This window comes from Pistacia vera, unplaced genomic scaffold (genome assembly GCF_008641045.1).
Source record: "Pistacia vera cultivar Batoury unplaced genomic scaffold, PisVer_v2 Contig377, whole genome shotgun sequence".
NCBI classification, from domain to species: Eukaryota; Viridiplantae; Streptophyta; class Magnoliopsida; order Sapindales; family Anacardiaceae; genus Pistacia; species Pistacia vera.
This window is the reverse complement of record NW_022196198.1, coordinates 530,570-546,455: the sequence shown is the minus strand read 5'-3', so window position 1 is coordinate 546,455 and position 15,886 is coordinate 530,570. Positions and strand designations below refer to the sequence as shown.

The following is a 15,886-nucleotide window of genomic DNA, read 5'->3' as shown; positions in this document are numbered from 1 at the left end:
TGTAGTCTAGATGAGAGGTTTGGTAATTCTTGTGGATTTCCTTAAAGGTATAGGAGAGGGTTGAGTTGAAGCATCAGCTGTAGAGGTTGTATTTGTGATAGGGGAATCTGTTGTTGGAGGCATATTCGAGACAGGTGGGGAATTAAGAGACATAACTGGATCTGATGTGTGACCTAGAAAATCATCTACATGTATGCAAGGTTGTGAAATATGTGTATTGGAAGAATCTATTTCTAAAAAGGAATCAGATGGAAAAACTGATAAATCTGTTTTGGACAAGCTGAAAGGAAAAATGTGTTCATAAAAGGTCACATCTTGGGTGGTATGAATTGTATGAGTGTCTAAGTTGTACAGCAAATATCCCTTTTTATCTAAAAAATATCCTACAAAAACACTTGGAATGGACCTAGGGGTAAATTTATCTTTGGGAGTAAGGATTGTAGAGTAAACTAAGCAACCAAAGACTCTCAAATGTGCCAAGGAAGGAGGTTTGCCAAATAATTTTTCAAAAGGAGAGATACCTTTTAGGATAATGGTTGGGAACCTATTAATAAATAGACCGTTGTTTGAATATAGTAGCCCCAAAGTGTGTGTGGCAGTTTAGAGTGAAACTTTAAGGCTTTAGCAACCTGTAAAATGTGCATGTGTTTTCTCTCCACAATACCATTTTGTTGTGGAGAGTAAACACATGAACTTTGGTGCTGAATACCTAGCTTTGCTAACAAGTCATGCAATTTCTATTAAAAAACTCTAAGAAATGATCAGAACGAATGCATTTAGGTGTTACATGAAACTGATTTTGTACCATGATTAGGAAATTTTTTAGCAACTGAAAAACATCAGATTTAAATTGCATTAAGAAAATCAATGTCACTCTAGTGCAATCATCCACAATTGTAAGAAAAAAATCTTGCATTTCCAAAAGTAGGTACCTTATAGGGGCCCGATACATGCATATGCAAAAGATCAAAAGCTGATTTTGAAATACTTTGGCTTAATGGAAAAGGTGTTCTGGTTTGTTTTGCCAAAGGACAGATTTGACAATGTGAAGAATTGTCAATTGACAAATTATTAACCATTTGTTTTAGAATAGGATTTGGGACATGCCCCAATCTTTTATGCAAAACATTGAAATCAGAAATTGCCCTAGAACTAGGAATTGAAACTTTGTTTATTACTATATTGCAAACACTAAGTGTAGAAAGCATTTTGGCCAGGGTTTTGATGTCAGAGTTGTGGAGTGATGATTGTGTGAAGGGCACATGAAAATATAAGCCTTGAAATTTTTTACCAATCCCCTTCAACTTGCCACTCCAGAGGTCCTGGATTAAGCAAAAATCAGGGTAAAAGGTAATTGCACAATTATTGGATGAAGTGTATTTAGAAACAAAGAACAAATTATATTTGAAGTCCGGCAAATGCAATACATGATCTAGACTAATCATATCATTTATCCTAACAGATCCAATGTGCTTAATTTTTGTTTTGGTTCCGTTTGGTAGGCCCACTTAAGTTTCTGGATGAGAAGTTATGTTAATAGGTGCATTTAAGCTAGACAATCTACTAGTCATATGATCTGTTGCCCCTGAATCTATAATCCAACTTGTAGTGTTATTAAAACAGGATAAAAGTGATGTAGCTATACCTGCCACATTAGTTGATGCTGAGATATTCTCCTTTCCAAGAAGTTGACGTAGCTGGGAGTATTGTTTTGCCTAAAGAATCGTACCTAATGAATTTGAACCTTTTGGTGATTCCACAAAAGTGTTAGAGGTTGTATCAAGCTGTGTATGTGCTTGATTAGTTGTGCCATGTTCTTTGATTCATTCTTCCTTTTATAATCAGCTGGATAACCATGAATTTTATAACATGTATTCCTTTTGTGCCCTGGTAGATGACAAAACTCACACTCTATATAAGGGTTTTTCCCTTTATATTTGGGATTGAGGTTTTGCTCTTTCAGTGTGTTTTGTGCATATAAAGCAGTGGTTGCCTCTGAGCCACTATTATTTCTCGACAGTATTCTCTAACTTTCATCTTGATTGACAACATAATATGCTTGTTTTACAAAGGGCAGAGGTGACATCAATAGGATTTGCCTTTGAACCATAGAATAAGTGTCATTTAATCCCATTAGAAATTATAGTAATCTCTGTTGGTTTAAATGCTCAAGGTAAGCCTTAGCCAATATACTATCATGTGGTGGTAAACTAATTTGTGAACTTAATTCATCCCACAACGCTTTTAATTTGTTGTAATAGATGGCTACGGACATAGTACCTTGTGTGAGATTAACAATCTCTCGATGGATTCCAAAGATTCTTGTACCACTCACTTTATGATATTGCTCTTGTAGATCCTACCAAACTTGATACGCACTAGTGGAATATATGATGCCATTGAAGATCTCTTTTAATATTGTATTAAAGATCCACGCCAAGACTAGTGAATTGCATCGTTCCCATTGTGCTCCTAAGCTCAAATCGGATGGTTTCTTGCATGTACCATCACCAAAACCAAGTTTTCTGTAGCCCTAAGTGAGACTGTCATGGCTCTGCTCCAGATTCCGTAATTTTCAGTATCTGTAAGTTGTTCAATTACCAAAACAGCCCTCGGAGTATCAGATGAATGAATATACAGTGACGAGTTTGTATCTGAGAGATTCATCATTGATTCACTGTTGGAATTCATCACTGTGAGCTGATTGTGCAGAATAGGTTGAAGCTTAAACTAGATCAGAGAAATTGATGAGCTAATCAAGATCAATTGTTGACGAAAGGAAGTGAATTCTTAGGAGATCAAACCCTAAGCTTTGATACCATATAAGATTTTCGGTAGAGAGGAAAGTTGTAGAAAGAAGAGTTTTCTTCATATTATCAAATAATGTTGTACAGTACACTTTAAGTAAAAATAAACTCTAACTAACTCAACCAACTCAACTAATTTAGTTAACTATAGTTACATTTAACTAAAGCAACATTAATGAGCTATACTTGATACGTTGAGCTGAGCTGGAGTATACTGAAGTTATATTGAAGTGGACTGTATCTTCAATACAATAGACTCTTTAAATTTTAAGAGAGAGAATATGTTTTTTCAAGAAAGAAACTTAATAGGAGAGATAAATTATAAATAAAATGCATAGAAACTTGCAATTTATTATTTGAAATTAGGATAGAGAATGAAATTTGACTCTCTAAATATGGAGAGTCAAATTCACTCTTTAATTTATATTTAAAGAATAAAAAGTATGTTTGACTCTTGTTTGGGTCATATAAAGAGTCTTTTGGAGATGCTCTGACTCTTTAGATGCAGAAAGCCAAACTCATTCTTTGATTTATATTCAAAGGAAAAAGAGTCTATTATACTCTTGTTTTTATGAACAAACTCTTTATAATAAAGAGTTTGGGTCATATAAAGAGTTATTTGGAGATGCTTTAAGTCTCTTTCTATGCATTGGCTCTCAACATCTAGAAAGTCTATTGGATTTGAATAAAAATTTTGTTTTTATTAAGAGCATCTCCAATGGTGCTCTTTATTTTAAAGAGCGTCTTTCGTATAAATAAGGAGTATATTCATTAATTTCTAAATATAAAGAACAAAATTTTATTTAAATCCAATAGACTCTTTAGATGTAGAGAGCCAATGCATAGAAATAAAGTTAATAAGATAGAAAATTAATAAATGAAATGTATTAAAACTTGTAATTTATTAATTAAAATTATGATAGAGAGTGAAATTTGACTCTCTAGATATGAAGAGTCAAACTCACTCTTTAACTTAGAGCATCTTCAATAACACTTTTTATTTTAAAGAACATATTTCATATAAATAAAGAGCATCTTCATTAATTTATAAATATAATAAACAAAATTTTCATTCAAATCCAATGGACTGCTTAAATTTAATGAAGATGGTTTTTATTTTCAAGAAAGAGACTTAATAAGCGAAATAATTAATAAATAAAATACATAGAAACTTGTCGTTTATTAGTTAAAATTAGGATAGAGCGTGAAACTTGACTCTATAGATGTGGAGAGTCAAACTCACTTTTTAATTTATATTTAAAGGATAAAAAGTCTGTTGGACTCTTGTTTTTATAGATAGACTCTTATAATAAAGAGTTTGAGTCATATAAAAAGTTATTTAGAGATGCTCTTATATTTAAAAAATAAAAAGTCTATTGAACTCTTATTTTTATGAATAAACTTTTTATAATAAAGAGTTTGAGTTATATAAAGATTAATTTGGAGACGAAGACGCGCTCAACCTTTCTTAAGCTACACTGTATTTATTGCTTGACCTAGTCAAAGTCACAAGGTAGGCATGTGGCGTAACCCAAGCTGAGTATAAAGTAACGACTTTTGCTCAAATTTAGCCAAGTAGGAAACAAAACACAAAATTAGATAGAAAGCATGCTTTTTCCTTACTTAACTCTCTTGAAAACACCAATGAACACTTACTAATAAGTTTATCCTTGTATAAACATATTAAATATATTATACGAGCCTTCGATAGACCTAATAGGTGATCAAATTTTCGGTTTTACTTCTTTGTGATTTACCTAGCCGCCAGTAGTCCTCCTACTAGCCCCTTTGACCTATGTTTGTGCTCGTAGGAAGATAGCAGGGTGAGAAGACTCCTAGAACTGGAGGCATTGAGCGTGAAAAGACCAGAGGCCCAAGCCTACGAGTTTTCAAGATCAACGGTACTGTTGATAAATCAACCAAAAAACAAAGTTAAAATAACCTGAAGAAATTCTCCATAGAACACCAAGGTTGACAAAAAGAATTTCTAACCGTGTTTGAATGAGTTGTATGCTAAAATTATAAAAACATGAATAGACCCAAACCAAGGTTGGTTTGGTTAGTACATTCCCCAATTGGTTAGTAGTTAGGAACGTTTCGGGTGGTTGTTCGGTGTGCACACCCCACCTCACCTACTTTCACTGTTTTTTTATTCAGTGTTAAATTTCTTCATCAACGGCTGTCGTTTGTTGATTATTCTCTGCGGCACTGTGGGTCCTTCAAGTGTCACATTCAGTTTCTCATTTTTTGACCCCGCTCAGTAGTGCTCTACCAAATATGCCCTCATATACTTTCGTAAATGACCACAACGTCCCTGCTACATGTCCAAAAACTGGTATTAAACTAGCAAAAGATATTTCGAAGTGCAGGCGATTGGCGAATCCAATAGGTACACCCACCATATTCAACGAATCGGCATTGGAGGCAATTATTCTCTGCAACAGAGATCATAATTACTGTTACTTAAGATACCTTATCTTTAAAAAAATATTTGATTAGATTGGAATATTACATCTATCATCATTTTAAAAATAATTAATCAGATTAACGGCACTGGTATGTCCAATGTATTTAGACCGTTCAAAAAATTGTTAGATCTTTATGAATGTTAACCGACTGATTGTACCCTAGGTGACGTAAGATCAAATCTTGACCGCACAATGACTAGGCAATGTAAGTGACGAAAAATGCCTACTCTAAATCTCAGCTCATGTGATAGTTATCCGCGAAAGGCAAAGCAAAACTACAAAATGCTAAAGAAAAGAAAAGATTGGTCTAAAGGCTCTAAATGGAAATATAAAATAATTAAAATAAAAAATAAAAAATAAAAATTAATATCAGTTCTAAGTAGTGGTAGGTCTGCTCATTTCATAATAACTCTTTTCGGCGATCGGATCGTTGCTAATTTTCGTCTTTAGCCATTTCAAACAACCAAACGAGGTGCGTCTGCGTTCAAATCTCTTCGTTAGATTTCATTTTTCTTGCTTTCTTTTGAGCTCGATTTTATTGCTTAATACCTAACACCAGTCATTCGTTTGATTTGCGTATTAATTAATTTCTTAATAATATTTTGTTCTAACAATTTTTAATTTATGTTGTTGTTAATTGGAGCAGCTTTTAAAGGAAAGAGATAAACATGTTGGGAATTATTAGACAGAAAATGACTGCTGGTCTTTCTCCGGCTATGGTACGCCTTTTTCAGAATTTTTTTTTTTTTTTTTTTAATTTTGTGTTATTTTATAGGCTTTAATGTTTTTATTTTTTATTTCATTTTTCTTTTATCAGAGAATACGTCCGGTGGCGTCGGCGTTGAGGAGTTATTCGTCTGCAGCTAAAGAGGTGATTGTGCCTTCTACCTTATAGTTTTTGCATTTTGTTTTGAATTTGGCATTAGGATGATATGTTTGTTTTATGTTCATATATAGTTGACATTGAGTATTATGTCTCTTTTTGTTCATATTGGTTATGGAATTTTGTTAGAGGACAGTGTTTTTTATATGGCTTTTAACTATCTGGATTTGAGAAGTTACATGTTTATTTTTTGTAATTCTTGTGTATATTTCCTTTTCTTTTTGTGTTAAAAAAGTGTTAGTCTATTTTGGGAGATGTTATTGGAGAATTCATCTTTTGTTTTAGTCTTTCTGCATTAAGGCATGCTGTTTTACCTCCTAAAATAACTGAATTATTGATTTTGTGGGAGCAGATCAATGTTAGAGAGGCTTTGAACTCTGCACTTGATGAGGAGATGTCTGCGGATCCTAAAGTTTTCTTGATGGGTGAAGAGGTGAGGAGAAATGATCAGGAATTATGTTTTGTATAAAGTTTTTTCTTTTTTATTCATGTTATTAATTTCATTTATGCCTTTTGAGTGCAGGTTGGGGAATATCAGGGTGCTTACAAGGTTAGACTTTCTTCTTGAGCAGATAATCTTTAATTCTCTGTGTTTTTTCAAGGCCAGCAAGTGTATCTACTTTCTTCTGCTTATCAGATTTTACTTTTTGTTTTGTACAGATATCCAAAGGGCTTTTGGACAAGTATGGTCCTGAGAGGGTCCTTGATACCCCAATCACCGAGGTTATTGCTTTTATTTGACTTGATTATCGTTTGTTGTTACTAAAGTAGTTGAGGAATTAGTGATGATTATCTCCCTCTCTTGGTGTAGTTTACTGCTAAAGCTTATATCAATCGTTAATAATAATGATATTGAATTTAATTGTTTCAGTTCTTGGTGACAATTGTATGCGCATTTTAATTTTTGTTACATCGCTTTACAGGCTGGTTTCACTGGGATTGGAGTTGGGGCTGCTTACTATGGTCTCAAGCCTGTTGTGGAGTTTATGACGTTTAACTTCGCCATGCAGGTCAGTGGGTTCCATGTTAGATTGCCTATAGTTTATTAAACTGCTAGTCTATTCTCACAAAGGCTAGAATCATATATGCTTAGTTAAAGCATTTTATTTGGAAACGAATATTGGGTCTGTTTGGTTTATTATTTCATACCCTACTCCCAATCCTATTCTCAAAATAACTATTTGTTTAATTATTTAGGAAATACTATTATATTTTGTTTAATTACTTTTAGATCCCTTAAGTTTATTAATTTAATTAAACACCCCCGGAAAAAAAAGTTTAAAAATTAACAAAAACACCCCCACCCACCCATAGTTGCTAGATTCCGGCAACCACCGTCGGTGGTAGCCAGAATCTGTCACAATGGCCCACAAACGACCGGAACTGGCTGGTAATTCGCCGATCTGGCCTTTTTCGGCCAAATCCATAGTGGATCTGGCCTTTTGCGGTTGTCGACGACCAGATCCAGAAAAGGTCAGATCGACGCACGACCGGCCAGATCCGATCGGTCTGCGTCGTAACACCAGATTCCGACCAAATTCCGGCAGTGGTAGCCGGAATCTGACACTGTTGGTGGGTGGGGGTGTTTTTGTTATTTTACAAATTTTTTATATGTTGGGGTGTTTAGTTAAATTAGCAAACCTAGGGGTTTTTTTTGTTAATTTTTAAATTTTACCTCGTAATAATTACTCTATTTAACTACTCAATATTATTTCCAAAATCCTATCCAAAATAACAAACCAAACGGACCCATTGATGTTCTGAAATGATGAAGTAGGATATTTGTGTTTCGCGATCTTATCATCGTAATTGTAACTTTAGTAATAAAATCCTTGTAAACTATGGGATGATTGAGGCATGGGCATAGCATTTATAATTCCACTTCTATGTTGTGTCAATCTTTTACATTGGCAGTGATGGATTTTAATGCCTGCTTAACATGATTTTCACTGTTTACGTTTGTAGTATTTCCTAATGATATTTCTTTTGATGAATATCTCTTGTTGATAGCTGTTATTGATTCTATTACAGGCGATTGACCACATCATAAATTCTGCTGCAAAATCAAATTACATGTCTGCTGGCCAGATAAATGTTCCCATTGTTTTCAGAGGGCCTAATGGTGCTGCTGCTGGAGTTGGTGCTCAACACTCTCACGTATGGATCCCCAAATATTCTTTTTATCCTATCACCTTATTAGTTATCTTTTCCTTCCAAATCTAAATTGTGTCTATTTATATCCTGTATGAGACCCTGTGTTCACCCTTAATTGCTTATGATTTTTCTAATGCACATTTGGTTTTCAGTTAATGGGGGCCAAGTATTCAATAATGCTTCTTTTGGCTTCCTCTACAGTGTTATGCAGCTTGGTATGCCTCTTGCCCTGGGTTGAAAGTACTGTCTCCGTATAGTTCAGAAGATGCCCGTGGACTGCTAAAAGCCGCTATAAGGGATCCCGATCCTGTTGTTTTCCTCGAAAATGAGTTGCTGTAAGTAGTTTAGCTCAGTATTCGATTATAATGTATAATTAGGAATCATCAGTTTTCTTTTACAAAGATTTTGTGAACTGGAAATTTTGTGCTTCAGATATGGCGAGTCATTCCCTGTTTCAGCTGAAGTTCTTGATTCTAGTTTTTGCCTTCCAATTGGAAAAGCTAAGGTAATGGTCCTGAACCCTTGGAGCTTCTGTTGAGTCTTGCTTGCTGTTGATGTCTCTGCCATTAGTGGTTCTTTGTTTCTCACATTTTATTATGTTGTATTGTCTTTACACTTATATTTACCTTGCAATTATCTACATCTAACAGATCGAGAGAGAAGGAAAGGATGTAACTATCACAGCTTTCTCAAAGATGGTGGGCTTTTCACTTAAGGTTTGTTTTGCCATTCTGTAGCTCTTTTAAATGCAGACTGCAGTATTATCATCTTGTATTATGTGCTGTAATTTGAGTAATTAGATTCAATCTATTGAAAGAAAATTTGTCTTCGGAGGCACGTAAGTAATATTGTGTACCTTATAATGGTTTTGACAATCGAAAGTAAAATAGGATGTTCCAAATGGTTTGGGTGAATGAGACTTTATAAGCACCCATGATGTGGCATTCTTTAGGATCCTTAATAGTAATGGAAGTGAATACGGGGAAAAGTCTGTTAGGATCCCACATTGGAAGGCAAAAGAGTGGGCATGTGGGTTTATAAGGCTTGGGCACCCTCCCTTGGCAAGCCAGTTTTTCAAGGAGAGCTACCCAAGCCCACAAAAGGCCCCCTGCCTAGCTCAATTGTTTGAGTTGTTAGATGGGTATCTATCAAATTGTATCAAAGCATGATCTTGTGCCTACGTGGTAGTGCATGCATGGCATGCTGACTTGTGGCAGGCTTACCTTGGGCCCGGGCTGCTACCCCAAGAAAGGGCATGGAGGCCTAAGCGAAAAGGGATCCGCGTAGTCACCCAAGGGGTAAAAAGGCTGATGGGGGTAAAGAGGCTGACGTGGACTTCGGTTGCGGAAGCGTGGTGGTGTGTTAGGATCCTACATTGGAAGGGAAAAGGGTGGGCATGTGGGTTTATAAGGGCTTGGGCACCCTCCCTTGGCAAGCCAGTTTTTCAAAGAGAGTTCTACCCAAGCCTAGAAAAGGCCCACTGCCTAGCTCAATTGTTTGAGTTGTTAGATGGGTATCTAAAAAAGCCTTAGTGGCTTTTCTTTGATTTAACATTATATGAAGATTTGAGCTCAGGCTCAAATCAACAACACCTTAAATAACTTTTTTGTTTCACCTGGTTTGTTTTATATTTTTATATTTTCATTTATATAAATAACTGGAACATGATACTATATATCTCATAAGCCGGTGAATATTGCTGCGCTTTTAGTTCATTTGCGAGTAACTCGTGCAATTCCATTGAAAAGTTTCCTTTTGAATTATGTCAGTTCGGCGATATTCTTCTTTTATTCATTGGGTATATTTTTATTGCTTCTTGTTCAGGCTGCTGAGATACTGGCAAAGGAAGGAATCAGCGCTGAGGTATATTGATACCGGAATGATCAATATGTACTTCCAAATGTCTCGTTTTTAGTTCATAGGATTTGATAACTGATTCTGTTAATATAGGTAATAAACTTGCGCTCAATCAGGCCACTAGATAGAGCCACAATTAATGCTTCGGTCAGGAAAACGAACAGACTGGTAACAGTTGAAGAAGGGTTCCCTCAACATGGAGTTGGTGCTGAAATCTGGTTTGTTTTCTTCCCACTTAGATATTTAAATTCTGCTGATCAGTTTTCAGGTGCCTTGATACACTTGCTGAATATGCTTTTTTCTCCAAACAGCGCTTCTGTTGTTGAAGAGAGCTTTGGATATCTTGATGCAGCGGTTGAGAGGATTGCTGGAGCTGATGTACCCATGCCATATGCCGCCAATCTTGAGAGAATGGCTGTCCCACAGGTCATCTATGTTTCTACTATTCTTCTTGTTTGATCACTTTTACTTGCTTCTGATGCATTCAGCTACAGGCCATCTTACTGTTGGTAGATGTTTTGAAAGCATGATCTATGTCTTAGTATCTTATGGAAATTGATATATTAGATGTGTATTTAGGTTAAAGAGGTTTTTTTTAATGCCTTACTGTTTTTGTTATAACTTATTTTCTTGGTTCACTGTTTTTGCAGGTTGAAGATATTGTCCGTGCTGCAAAGAGAGCGTGCTATCGATCTGTGCCAATGGCTGCAGTTGCATAGTTTTCCTGATTGAGCCCATAAGTGGTGTCAACTCCAGGTTGGTTTTATTGTTGTCTCTTTCGTGAAGTAGTTTTGTCTAGAAGCTTTTTTCTTGTAGCTGTTGATTAAAAGCTCGTAACTTGGGTTTTAGTTTATTTGTTCTTTGATATATCTGACAAACCAACAAAAAAAAACTTTTTCAGGAACAGGTAGAGGGATCGTACATTTTTTCCCCTTCTCAGCTCTTTTGGGGAGGAATTTCTTTCTAAATAATTCAGAGATTGTTGATGATGACGGGAAATTTTGTTGCTCTGTTTTGTCATGTTAATGTGGCAATCAATTTGTAACATGTTCAAATCGTGGAAGCCAAAATAAGTTTTATTTGGAATCTCTATGTATGGATCTCTATTTATAAAAAAGACCTCTTCAAAATAAATACGCTAAATAATTTGATAACGAAAAGTGTGGTTTGCAAGCTACCTGTTGTATAGTGCCACCTAGGCAAAGTCACAAGGTCGGCATGTGGCGTAACCCAAGCTGGTATAAGTAACGACTTTTGGTTAAATTTTGGCCAGTAGAAAACAAAACACAAATTAGATAGAAAGCAAGAGGGTTCATTTTATTCATTGATGAGTTCTTATTGCAAGCGAATATTGTTTTTGGTGTTGAATCCCATAAATCTACTATAAGCATTTATTTTCATGTTTTTTTCCTTATTTAACCTCTTGAAAACACCATGAACACTTACTATAAGTTTATCCTTGTATAAACTATTAAATACATTATACAAACCTTAGATAACTTAATAGGTGATCAATTTTTGGTTTAACTTTTTTGTGATTTACCTAGTTGCAGTAAAAGTGGAAAAGTAACCGTCCGGCCCGACCCAACCCGCCCATGATGGGTTACTTTGTTCGGCGCCAGGCCGAACCCGCCTGCCACACGGCAGGCCAGGTTAGGCCTGCCATTTTCTCACAAAATGATTGGTCCACCCGGCCCGCCAGCCCTACCCGACGTTAGGTGGCGGCTGGGCCGGGTTAGCCCGTTTTCCTATTTTTTTGTTTTTATTTGAACTTTTCAAATAATAATTATTATAAATATAATTGTTTTTAATTTAACTTTTCAAATTCAATAATTCATTCATTTTTTTGTTGTAACATTCAAATATAATTTAATTTTGATACAATAAATTATAATATAAGAAAAATTACGTTTGGAGTATGAAAATTGGAATTTGGAAAATTGGAAATATGAATTAAAAATTGTAAAAACTAATAAAAATTAAAATATGAGTAAATTGCAAAAACTAATAAATGATAATGAGATATTAGAGATTAAAGAATATAGAGAAGAGAATTTGAGTTGTGGAACTTAGGGCCAATTTATAGGAAAATTGGGAAAGAGAAATGACGAAAAAGACCATTAATGGCTAAAACGGCTATATTTCAAGGTTAAAAGGTAATTGAAAAATAAATAAAAATTTTTATTTTTTTTTATTTTTTTCGCCAACCCGCCGGGTGTCACACAACCACCCGTCAGGTTACCGGGTCTCTTGCAAAAGAGACAAATAGCAACCCGCCGTTACGGGTTCCCATTGTTTAACCTGGCCTGTCCGGGGTTACTGCGGTTAAGGTCTACTCGGACCGCCATCTTAACGGTCCAAGTTTAACCCTTATCTTTTCGGTTAATTAAGGTTGACCCCTTAACCCAACCTAAATTTTTCACCTCTAGTTGGCCAGTAGTACTCCTATTTGCCCATTTGACCTATGTTTGTGCTCTTAGGAGTATCAGGGTGAGACAATTCCAGGACTAGAGGTACTGAGTGTGAAAAGACAGCGGTGAAAAGACCAGGGCCCGCCTATACTATTGCAACATCAACCAAAAAACAAAGTTAAAATAGCATTAACTTTAAGTCTGTACAATGAAATCATATAATATATTATCATACATTTATCACCCAGTTGAAGTGTAATCCTTATTACAAGTGTAAGAATCGTTTGCAACACATTTTCATACAAAATGTGTTTAGTTAGCTTGGATGTGTAGTCAAGATAACTAGTTTGTTTTGATTAAAGTGTTTAATTCGAGAGCATACCTGTAATTATAATTAAAATTTATAATTTGTTGTATGAGTCAAATTCAACATTATTTTTGTTTCTATATCACCCTTTTAAGTTCGGACACTAAAAGCATATAATATTTTTTTAATTCTAAGTATTGGCAATAAAAATGACAGTTAATTAAAGTAAAAATTTGATTCTTAAACTTAACTTTTGAATTTAGTGTATAGACTTGACCGCAATAACTTTAAGTCTGTACAGTGAATCAATAATATATTGTTTTAAATTTCAAGTCTGGACATTATTTAAATTGTACAAAAAATCCTATATATATTATTTTAAATATATGCCCTGCAATTAATTATGAAATGACAATTAGATTGATTTGAAATGACAATTAATTAAAGTTAATTCTTTAAAAAAAATATTAGAAACCATGGCTGATCACCCGAACTATGCATCTCAAAGCAACTGCTTTGTCGGTAATTAAAAATAGACTTTATTTGAAATTGAATTTTTATTACAAATATCTTCTTTATATTAATTTATAATGGTTGGTATAAGTTTTATAGTAACTCTACACATATAATTAGATTAAATACTACAACACCAATGTTTGGAAAATATGTCATTAAATTGATATTTACTTAAAGTGAGAGAGAGAATTATTCTTTCTCCCACCACCAAATAACTTTTTTATTTTAATTAATGCAAAGATAAATAGGTCTTTTTATATACGAATCATTCATAAAAAGTTAATTGTATCCTTATTTTTTATATGAATTGATACAATAAGCATTTTTTTTAAATATAAAGAACAAATTTTATTCAAATCCAATATATAGAGTTTTTGGTAGAGAGGAAAGTTGTAGAAAAGGAGTTTTCTTCATATTATCGATAATATTGTACAGTACCCTTTAAGTAAAAGAAACTCTAACTAACTCAACCAACTCCATCTAATTTAGTTTAACTATAGTTACTTTTTTAAGTAAAGCAACATTAATACTAAACTTGATAAGTTAGCTGAGCTGGAGTATACTGAGTGGACTGATCTTCAATACCCCCCTCAAGTTGATGAGTGATAAAGTAACACTTTTAACTTGGATAGAGGTGATGATGGAGCGGACCGCCAAGTGCTTTAGTAAAAATGCCTGCTCTTTGATCACTGGCTGGGAACATGTGAGTTTGAATAAGACCACCTACACATTTCTCTCGGACAATATGATAGTCTATATCAATATGCTTAGTACGTTCATGATATCGGATTCGAAGCAATGTGCGGTTGACTGGTTATCACAAAACAAAGGAACAAGAGACAAGGAGGATAACCATGTTTTTGTCACACTTGCACACCAACCAAACTATTTCACAAACTCAGGCCATGACCCTGTACTAGGTTCTGAGAAGAATCAGAAACCATCACTTGTTTTTTAGATTTTCAGGAGATAAGAGAGAAACTAAAAAAACACAAAAGCCAGTGATTGATCTTCTTGTAAGCAAACAAGAACCCAATCAGAATCACAGTAGGTAGTAAGCTGCAATGAACCATTTGATGGAAAAAAATAACCCCAAACTAGGAGCAGATTTAACATATTTCACAATCTTTAAAGCTGTTTGCATATGTGAGTCCTTAGGAGCATGCATAAACTGACTCAACAAGTTCACTAATAGCTTAAATCATGGCGAGTCATGCATAAGTACAGAAGTTTACCAATTAACTGCTGATAAGCGGAAGCATCTTTTTAGTAAGGGATCTCCAGGAACATTGACTACGTTAATAATCCAAAGAGGTGAACTTAATGTGTGGTCAAGGGAATAACTATCAGTTCTAGCACTTGATAAACCAGTAGCAGAAATTAATTCTAAGGCTATTACGTTGGCAAATGGAAATGCCTTTAGCAGACCTAGCCACCTCTAAACCAAGGAAATATCTAAGTAGCCCAAGATCCTTAAGCTTAAAATTCGACTGAAGTAACCTTTTTGTATCATGAATCATGCAAAATTCTCCCAGTGATGACTTGTCATCAACATAACTAGAACCACCACAATGTGAGTGCCATGTCTTTTGTAAGAGGAATAATTTGTTTTTGCTTCGGGAAAACCTCCTTGAAGCAAGGCTGTAGTGAGCTTAAAGTTCCAAGCTCTAGAAGCCTGTCTAAGTCCATATAAGGACTTGTGAAGTCTGCAAACCAAATTCTGTCCTAGAAGTTTTATGAAACCTTGAGGCAAAGACTATAATTTCTTCGATAAATCACCTTGTAAGAATGCATTATCAACATCAGGTGATACAAGGCCATCATGAATTGAAGCTAAAGAAAGAATGGTCCTGACAGTCACCATTTTAAACACAGAGAAAATGTTTCCTCATAATCAATTCCAACTTTGTGTGTTACCTTTGGCCACCAACCGGCTTTATACCTCTCCAAAGTGCCATAAGCATTAACACTTTAATTTATATACCCATTTACACCGATTGGACTTTTACTAAGGGCAATGAAACCAATGACCAGTAGATTGTCCTTTAAAGCTTTGATTTCCTTTGACTAGCTTCTAACCGTTAGGATCTTTGGAGGCTTGGAAAAATTAACTGTTAGTTAAGGAGGAAATTTTACTAAGGCAGGCTTGGTAAGTGGTGAAAGGTGTCTGTAATTTATGGAATTTGAAATTGGATATTTGACTAAGTGAGTTTGTGTTGAGAGGGAAGTGTAGAATAGTGGTATCTGTAGTCTAATGGAGTTTGGTAATTCTTGTGGATTTCCTTAAAGGTATAGAGAGGTTTGAGTTGAACCACTGCAGAGGTTGTATTTGTGATAGGGAATCTGTTGTTGGAGCTATTCGAGACAGGGGGAATTAGAGACACAACTGGATCTGATGTGTGACCTGAAAATCATCTACATGTATGCAAGGTTGTGAAATATTGTATTGGAAGAATCTATTTCTAAAAAGGAATCAGATGGAA

At 34.8% G+C, this 15,886-nt stretch overlaps 1 protein-coding gene across 2 annotated transcripts; it reads left to right on the top strand.

Annotated features, from left to right (window-relative positions):
* The first annotated feature begins 5,587 nt into the window (after positions 1–5,587).
* LOC116140759 (pyruvate dehydrogenase E1 component subunit beta-1, mitochondrial-like) lies at positions 5,588–11,263 on the top strand. Of its 2 annotated transcripts, none has more exons than XM_031426338.1 (16): positions 5,588–5,747; positions 5,922–5,994; positions 6,093–6,146; positions 6,511–6,591; positions 6,682–6,708; positions 6,819–6,881; positions 7,082–7,168; positions 8,190–8,315; positions 8,514–8,647; positions 8,745–8,817; positions 8,963–9,028; positions 10,137–10,175; positions 10,263–10,387; positions 10,481–10,595; positions 10,820–10,925; positions 11,071–11,263. In XM_031426338.1, the coding sequence occupies exons 2-15, from the start codon at positions 5,944–5,946 to the stop codon at positions 10,886–10,888; spliced, it is 1,110 nt and encodes a 369-aa protein (XP_031282198.1). In that variant the 5' UTR covers positions 5,588–5,747; positions 5,922–5,943; the 3' UTR covers positions 10,889–10,925; positions 11,071–11,263. The 2 variants fall into 2 exon arrangements, with proteins under 2 accessions (XP_031282198.1, XP_031282197.1); XM_031426337.1 differs by having other exon boundaries at positions 5,902–5,994.
* Positions 11,264–15,886: the final 4,623 nt, after the last annotated feature.

Excerpts from the sequence above, each read along its gene's own strand:
- LOC116140759 (XM_031426338.1), top strand. The coding sequence starts at position 5,944 with ATGTTGGGAATTATTAGACAGAAAATGACTGCTGGTCTTTCTCCGGCT. Across the intron at positions 7,169-8,189 it reads CGTTTAACTTCGCCATGCAG|GCGATTGACCACATCATAAA; the intron begins GTCAGTGGGTTC and ends ATTCTATTACAG. Across the intron at positions 8,648-8,744 it reads TTCCTCGAAAATGAGTTGCT|ATATGGCGAGTCATTCCCTG; the intron begins GTAAGTAGTTTA and ends TTTGTGCTTCAG.